Source organism: Rhagoletis pomonella, unplaced genomic scaffold, assembly GCF_013731165.1.
Source record: "Rhagoletis pomonella isolate Grant_MI unplaced genomic scaffold, Rhpom_1.0 Rhpom_scaffold_00001, whole genome shotgun sequence".
NCBI classification, from domain to species: domain Eukaryota; kingdom Metazoa; phylum Arthropoda; class Insecta; order Diptera; family Tephritidae; genus Rhagoletis; species Rhagoletis pomonella.
Genome location: NW_023458555.1, coordinates 59774734 through 59783885, shown reverse-complemented (window position 1 = coordinate 59783885; position 9152 = coordinate 59774734). Strand labels below are relative to the sequence as shown.

Below are 9152 nucleotides of genomic sequence, written 5' to 3'. Positions count from 1 at the left end.
ATTTATTTGTGCAATAAAGTTTTGCTGATTGACATCTTATAAATTCAAACGCATTTTTCACGTCGTTCCCGTACAATTATGCGTCCAAAGCGACAAGCCGATCTACACCTCAAGCACGGAAGAAAATAGCATTACGAGCCTCAGAATCAGACGAGCAACGAGCATTAAGGCTAGAAAATCTTCGAGTATATGCCGCTGAGACCCGTTCGTCTGAATCATCTGAACAACAAGAAGTGAGGTTAGAAGCTGATCGAAAACGTACTACTCAGGCCCGTTCGTCTGAGACAACTGAACAACGGGAAAGAAGGCTGCAAAATGTTCGAATAAGCACCGCTCGATCAAGACGAACCCTGCACGCTGATTTAAATCTTGGGGCATTCCATTATGACAGTAATAATATTACAGTCTTCATCCAAGTGTCAACATTGGAAAAATTGATAAAATTTGCATGTATTGTAGCGTCCTCAAATTTAAGAACGAAACGCCAGGAATGTGCTGCGCCAGTGGAAAAGTTAAACTGCCAGAATTACCTCCACCACCCGAACCACTATCAACGTTGCTATCAGGTGTTACACGTGAGTCAAAGCATTTCTTGGAAAACATCCGCAAATACAATTCAGGTTTTCAAATGACATCGTTCGGTGCAACGAACATCGTGCGCGAAAATTACATGCCAACATTCAGAGTCCAAGGGCAAATTTATCATCGTGTCGAATCGCTTCTACCATTGCCGGACGCAGATCACAAGTTTTTTCAAATTTATTTCATGGCCAACAGTGATGAACAAATTGAACAATGATGCCATTGCAATGAGGGCACTAGACGAGAAATCGTGGCTGCGTTACAAGCCCTTTTCGATCAACACAATGAATTAGTTCAGTTGTTTAAAACCGCCATTTAAGGAATGCCAGCCGATGACTACGCAGTTGTAAGTCGAGCAACCCGTTGCCCAACACGAAAGACAGTTCAATGCACCAACAATCAATGAAGTGGCGATAGTGATAGTTGGCGAAGAATTCAAATCGCGCGACATAATTCTTCATCGTAGAAATGGTGACGTTCAGCGAGTATCCGAAACTCATCGTTCATACGACGGATTGCAGTATCCGATTCTGTTTTGTCGAGGAGAAGATGGATATCATTTCAACATCAAAATGAAAAATGCACAAACAGACGAGGAAACGAATAAGAAAGTCAGTGCCATGAATTATTATTCGTATCGATTGATGATTCGTCAAGACGCTGAGAACCACATTCTGAAATATCGACAATTGTTCCATCAATACATCGTCGACATGTACGCGTAGATTGAAACCGAACGACTCCTATATATTCGATTGAATCAAACCGAGTTGCGTTCTGAAGAGTACATCCATTTACGAGACGCAATCGTTATTGATGGTAATGTGAATCCAAATGAATTGGGAAGAATGGTCATATTACCGTCTACATTCGCGGGCAGTCCACGGCACATGCATGAATACGCACAAGATGCGATGACATACGTTCGCGCATATGGCCGTCCAGATTTGTTCATCACATTCACGTGCAATCAATATGGGATGGAATTAAAGAACTTCTGTTAGCTGGACAATCATCTTCGGACCGCCCTGATATTACCGCACGCGTATTTAAACAAAAATTTAAAGCTTTGATGGATTTTATTAACAAGCATCACGTTTTTTGAGAGACACGATGCTGGATGTATTCCATTGAATGACAGAAAAGAGGATTGCCACATGCACATATTTCGGTTTGGTTAATCAACAAAATTACGCCAGATCAAATTGACCAAATCATCTCAGCAGAAATACCAGATAAGGACATTGATCTAGACTTATTCGACGTCCTTACCAAAGATATGATCCATGGTCCATGTGGCGCATTCAATTACAATTCTCCATGCATGTCTGATAGGACATGCACGAAACGATACCCCAGAAACTTGGTTTCTGATACCATCACTGGCAATGACGGATACCCACTGTATCGTCGACGATCAGTTGAGGATGGCGGCAAATCCATCGTTCTGAAAGTACGAAACGTTGATGTTGAAGTCGATAATCGTTGGGTTGTGCCATGTTCACCGTTGTTCTCAAAGGCCTTCAAAGCACACATTAATGTTGAGTATTGCAATTCATTGAAGTCGTTCGAATACATTTGCAAATATGTCAACAAAGGAAGCGGCATGGCAGTCTTCGGAGTAGGGAATGTGGCCGCACAGCTCGATGAAATCAACCAATACCAACTTGGACGCTACATTAGCAGCAATGAAGCACTATGGCGCATCTTATCATTTTCAATCCATGAACGACATCCAACAGTAGTACACTTAGCGGTACATCTCGAGAATGGACAGCGCGTGTACTTCACAGCAGATAATATACGTGCAAGAGCATTGGTTCCACCGGCAACAACTTTAACTGAATTTTACTCACTGTGCCAGGATGATATTTTTGCAAAGACTCTACTTTATTCTGAGGTACCGAAATTCTACACATGGAATTCAACGTCGCAAACAAGGTAAAGCAGTTGAAGGACATCCCAATTTGTATTCCTGTGACGCATTGGGTCGTCTGTACACTGTTCACCCGAACAATACAGAGTGCTTCTATCTGCGATTGCTGTTAATCAATGTACGTGGACCGAAATCCTTCCAAGATTTAAGAGCAGGCAACGGTCAGCTGTGTGCCACTTATCGCCAAGCTTGCCAGGAGCTAAATATTCTTGAGAATGATGCACATTGGGACACTGCGCTCGCAGATGCATATAATACTGCGCGACCACAGCAAATTGCGCACGTTATTTGCCGTAATATTGACAACCTGCTTCCCATCTAATCCAAAAGAACTTTGGGAAAAATACAAGGACTACATGAGTGAAGATATTCTACATCGTTTGCGCGCTGCGAACCAAAATCTGGACATTCAATTCACACCAAACGTGTATAATGAGGCATTGATTTTGATTGAAGACGTATGTTTGGCAATCGCTAACAAAGCACTTTTGCTACTGGGAGCAGGCAGAACCGACCAGCGAACGACATTTTCGATCGTGATTTGCAACGAGAAACACACTTTGATTCTGACGAACTGGAAACATTTGTTCAGACAAATCTTCCGCAGTTGGTTCCAGAACAACGCATTGCGCATGACAGAATTATGCGTGCAATCACAGAACAAAGCGGTGGACTGTTTTCCATAGATGCGCCTGGTGGTCCAGGCAAGACCTTTCTTCTTTCACTCATTTTGGCAGCCATACGATCACACAATAATATTGCGCTGGCCATTGCATCATCTGGAATTGCGGCAACTCTTTTGGATTGTGATCGAATAGCGCATTCAGCATTGAAACTTCCGTTGAATTTGCAAAACACTGAGGCACCAACATGCAACATCAGTAATAACTCTGGATGGGCAAAGTACTCCAATCGTGTCAAATTATCATATGGGACGAATGTACAATGGGCCGTATGAATAAAAACTAAGCAATTGCTTTTTCTTAAAACTTCATACCTTTTACTCTAATTTTGTTTGAATAAATTAAGTAAAAGATTTGAAATTTTCAGAAAAAGCAATTGCTTATTTTTATTCATACGGCCCAATGTCTCATAAGAAAGCATTGGAAGCGCTTGATCGTACACTGCGAGATTTGAGGGGAAACACACGGATCTTCGGTGGTGCACTCATTTTATTGTCTGGTGATTTTCCACAAACACTGCCGGTTATACCACGTTCAACACCCGCTGATGAACTTAATGCATGTCTCAAATCATCACTTTTATGGCGTCATATACAGAAATTGACTCTGTAAACCAACATGCGTGTACAACTACAACGAAATACATCGGCTGGTAATTTTGCAAAACAATTAATGGATATTGGAAATGGGCGAATGCAAATTGATGATTCTACACAATGTATCACCTTGCCAGCAAACTTCTGTAGGATCACAGAAAGCATAGCCGAATTGGTGCAAAAGGTATTCCCAAAGATTGCACTGCTATATTAGCGGCTAAAAACACCGATGTCAATACCATCAACTTCACTATTCAGAATGGAATACCCGGCGAAACGACAATATATAAGTCCATCGATACTGTGGTGAATCAAGACGAAGTTGTCAACTATCCAACTGAATTCTTGAATTCGCTTGATTTGCCAGGCATGCCACTGCACGTTCTAACATTGAAAATTGGCGTACCCATCATTCTTCTTCGAAGCATAAGTCCACCACGACTTTGCAACGGAACCAGACTCTCAGTCAAGAAAATGATGAACAATGTTATCGAAGCAACAATTTTGATTGGAAAATTCAAAGGCGAAGTCGTACGGTTGCCGCGCATTCCAATGATCCCGACAGATATGCCATTCGAATTCAAACGTTTGCAGTTCCCGGTGCGACTCGCTTTCGCAATGACTATCAACAAAGCACAAGCACAATCGTTGCAAGTGTGTGGATTAAATTTGGAGAATCCATGCTTCTCAGCAGCGCTATGTGGCCTGCTCACGCGTCGGAAAACCTTCCGATTTATTCGTTTACGCACCAGATGGAAAAACAAAAAATATTGTGTATCCCACAGCACTTCAATAAATATCGAATTGAAACGAAACGCTGCAATGTCAGAATTTTTTCAAAATGAACAAAATCAATAAAAGGACTCAAAATGAATTGAATATTTGTGTAATGTCTTTCCTTCATATTTATTTTAGTTGGTGGCGTAGCAACGCGCGCAAGGTACAGCTAGTTTGAAATAAAATTCTTTGATAAAAATGTATCAGCCTTGTCTTCAGTTTCGCCTCGGATTGCCGACCGTACTAAATATATAGTATTGTACTATTTTTTGGGTCTGCGCACTATGAACTGTTGGAAAAAAATATAGTATGCAAAAATACTATATTTCTTCAATTATAAAATAAATATACTTCAGTCATCTGTAAGAAAGAAATGTTTTAAAATGGATGACATTTATACTGAAGTATCAATATTAAAAAATATATACTTTAAAACAAACAGATCAAAAAGGGCAATATTTTTAAAAATACTTAGAAAGATTTACCAAATTTACTTAAAATTATTTCGTTTATGCTCTGTAACTTCGGCATTCAAAGAAATAGTTTTTTAATTTAGATTTTAAAATTGTGAGATTAGAGAAATAAAGCGAATATCTCACTAATAAAAAATGTACATTTGATTTATATTAAATATTGATAGCGATAAGGCATATGATACTTGCAAAGAAATTTTTTTTTTATACAGGAAATGTACACTTAAAAAGCATTTTTAATTTTTCTTAAAAAAAAATATATTGTATTTGAACTGTACTATATGTTTTCTAATTGTTTTAAAAAGTACTATAAATTTCTTAGAAAATGTTGGCAACCCTAGTTTCGCCCGAAAAAAAATCACCCGAAAATGTTTCATCCGCCCATAGTAAATACACGGGAACAAAAAACTAAAAGTGCACCAAGGCATAACAAGGTAGAAGTGATTTCGACATTTCTCTCTTTTGAACTGCGACTGAAATGTCAACTCTTAACCCTATACTATTCAAAATTTTTTTTTTATATAAATTTTCAATTGGGAGCTGTGCGACTGATTTTAAATACATAATAAAATGAAAAGGAATTGCGAGCGGTGCGTTGTGTTTGTCAAGAGCCTGGACAACAAACTTGCGCGCTATTTTAAACCTTCGAATTGTCAAGTGAAGCGACAACGGTGGGCAAATTGCTGCGATGTTTCATTAGGAGACTCTTCACGTGTGTTCGTGACTTTATTTGTTGCCTATCGCAGCCGAGTATGGCTAAGTGGACGCGTTTGGTCCCAGGTGCATATACATATCATATACATATGTACATTAGAGTGGTCCAAAATAATAAAGTCGGAATTTTAATGCCGCCACCCCCTAGAATTGTTCTGAACCGAAAATAAATATACCCATATTTTTTCATTTTGAAAACAAAAAATATTTAGGGAGTGCTCACAGCGCTCAAAGTTTTCCATGTATTTTATATGGGGAAAAAACAAGTTTTCGTAAAAATGGTATAAAACTCTTGAAAATCAATATTTTTCAATCGTAAAACAGTGGTTCTCTTCAGGAGACTTCAAATATTAATATCCAATTATTTTTTTAACCATTTTATGATTAACGATTTTTTATTGGTCCCCCCATTGCATTTTCTAGGACCTATAAAATATAGTTACCATGAAAAAATTGTTAAAGGAACAATTGGGTATTATTACCGGGAATGTCCTGAAGATAAGAAAACCTTTCCGATCGAAAAATATTGCTTTTCAAGAATTCTACACTATTTCTACGAAAAGTTGTTTTTTCCCCATATAAAATACATTGAAAACTTTGAGCGCTTTGAGCACACCCTAATTTGTTATTTTCTTTCAAAATAAAAAAATAGGGGTATATTTTTTTGGCATAGAACAATCCTAGGGGCTGGCGGCTTTAAAAATGCGACCTTATTTTTTTTACATACATTTTTGGACCACTTTAATGTACATGGATAGGCCAAATTTCAAATAGTGGTCTGATAAAACCTAAACCAGTATTCCTTGTTGACATAAAGAAACTGAAGGTAATTTTTAATAAATTTAATGGAAACGAAATTTCGAATACCAAAAATTTAATAGCTAAATTATTGAAGTTAAGTTCTGATGTAAATTTAGAAGAATCAAACTTTTTTTAATGTCTAATATACTTTAGAATTAAGTATTTGAATAAAAAAATAAATGCTCAAAACCATTGGGATAGTGCAGGCAAGAAAATTTTCAAAACGATTTTATAAATGAGTGTGTTTCATTTAGTATATAATTTTGTGTAAGTATGTATTTCCACATTTACATTAAACAGAAAATTCAATAAATAAAATGAAGCTGATTCTAATGAGATTTTAAATATTTTCATATTTACAAAAAACTTTCATTTCAAAGATGTTGAGTTCTATCAAATGTGGTAAATGCATAACAGAGGGTTAATTTCTTTGTTTACATTTTTTGACATTACAGTCAGGTATGAGAGAGCTCGACTGAATTGTCACTTCTACCATGTTGAATATGCCTTGAAGTGCACCAGTTCAGAGAAAATCAGCGTTATTATTTTCCCCGAACGGTTAACTTTTCACTTTACGCTTTCGTGTATTCACTATAGGCGGATGAACAATTTTCGGGTGAATTTTTGTTTTCGGGCGAAACTCAGGATAAGGATGAATAGATGATTCAATAATACAACGTTAGATAATTATTGACAGCTGCGGTTTGACACTCCCTTACAAAAGGCTGCATTTACGAAGGCCAGAGAAAGGGCAAGAATGCAATCCCTTGTTTCGAAAATGGTAGTAGAGAAGTACGCAAAGTAGGCAATTAGTAGTGAAGTTCCTTTCGTAAATTCTAATGTATGTAGGAAATCTGGCATTTTAAACGAAATGTTGAACGTAATATTGATATATCTACGTGAATTACGTAATTTATATGCTATTTAGCCGTATAAAAACTGCAAAATGACTCAAAATTAAAATAAGACTACTATGAGATTGATGTAAACGTCCATTGCTTATGTTTTCATCAGTTAAATATGCTTCATATGCATATCTACATAAACATATTGCACAAAAGCTTTTACTTTTATTTCACACCAAAGCTACACTGTTTCCATGTAAATTTGCAAAGAAGCAACACGGTGCCACAGCTAAGGGAGCGGTGCGAGAGAGACAACTGTCAGTTTATCGAACCTTGTATTATTGAATCATGGGCTGAATATATTTGGAAACGGCAATTCATCCAATTAAATGAAATGCGACATAATAAAATTATATACATAAAATAATTTTAAATAAATGTAGTAACGAAACATAACATACTTGGAGGAATAACGTTTGGGAATAGTTTCCCCTGCCATTGAATTTAGAACTAAAAAAAACACGAGCTTTTACCCCCGGTTTGTGTTAACCGGACATTGAACAAACGGCCCTAATTTGCCGCTGGCTCAACTCTCGGTTAAAAAATTCTATCCGAAGTTTTGGATCGGATGTAAGATAAAATTTCCAAAACTTGGGTTAAGTTTCAAATGTCGGAAGATGAAGCAATGAAGTGCAAAAGAGATTTTTATGAACGAACTGGTTTTCCTGGAGTCATTGGGTTTGTAGACGAGTTTCTTTCTTGTAGCAAAGGTTTCTTTAAATGCAATAATTGCTAAATTTGTACTCTTTTTTATACATAGATCTATAATCATAAGATGCGTGCATATAAGATGTGTAGGTGCCAGACATCTTAGCTCTGGTCATGACTGCTTAATTTGGAATACCAGCCGAGTAAAGTTTCTAAAATAAAAATATGAAATAACAAATTAAATAAAATTTGCTTTTCACTTAAGACCTCTATGTCGAACATATCGATGTTTATGAAGGATGCACTGATGTTATTGTTAAGTCTAATTATTAGCATAATAATAACCAGAACACAAAAACAATTATTTATATATATTTTATCTGCTGGAGTATTGTTGCCTCAGCCTCTAAAAACAACCGTATTGGCAAGTAGAGCATAGCGATTTTGTATAAACACGGAAACGGTGTACACATGTTTGTGGTTTCCAAATATCGCGTCCCATGCTATTTTCCATCTCAGATTCGTCAGATGATTGATTTCTATTAACCGAAACATACCAGGATAGATATGAATTGCTAAAGATAATAGTGAAAATGCATAGCCACTTACCTTTGCCTGTGAAAAACATGCATAATTTTTGTAGAGTAGAATCAGTCAATGATGCAAATGGCATACAGATAGCGGTGGCTTAAACCAACTACGGCCACCAATCTGTGGTTTGGAGAAATGTAAAGGCCGGTGCAAACCTCCAAGCAATGTACATACATTGGCAGATGCATAACGGGGTGTTTACATGATTTCACAGGCGATTAGTTTAAATAAAAATTGGGTGCTGACCAACTTCATTTAACGGGATTAGCTGAAAAGCCGTTAACACAAGGCGATTGGTGCTTTCAACTAAAAGTTGCCTGGTAAAATCGCCTCATACAGACAACCAGTAAGTTTCATCAGTGAACGATGTATCGTTCTTTTTGGGGTCTGAACATCGATGTTAAACTATGGATGTTTATGAACGATATATCGATGTTTGGAAACAT

General features: G+C 37.2%; 2 protein-coding genes across 2 annotated transcripts; both read left to right on the top strand.

The window, feature by feature from the left end:
- The first annotated feature begins 1861 nt into the window (after positions 1 to 1861).
- LOC118753916 lies at positions 1862 to 2527 on the top strand. The gene has a single exon (XM_036488823.1). It carries the CDS (start codon positions 1862 to 1864, stop codon positions 2525 to 2527), a length of 666 nt encoding a protein of 221 aa, XP_036344716.1.
- Positions 2528 to 3819: 1292 nt separating this feature from the next.
- On the top strand, positions 3820 to 4655 carry LOC118753824. The gene is made up of 2 exons (XM_036488726.1): positions 3820 to 3981; positions 4056 to 4655. The coding sequence occupies exons 1-2, from the start codon at positions 3820 to 3822 to the stop codon at positions 4653 to 4655; spliced, it is 762 nt and encodes a 253-aa protein (XP_036344619.1).
- Positions 4656 to 9152: the final 4497 nt, after the last annotated feature.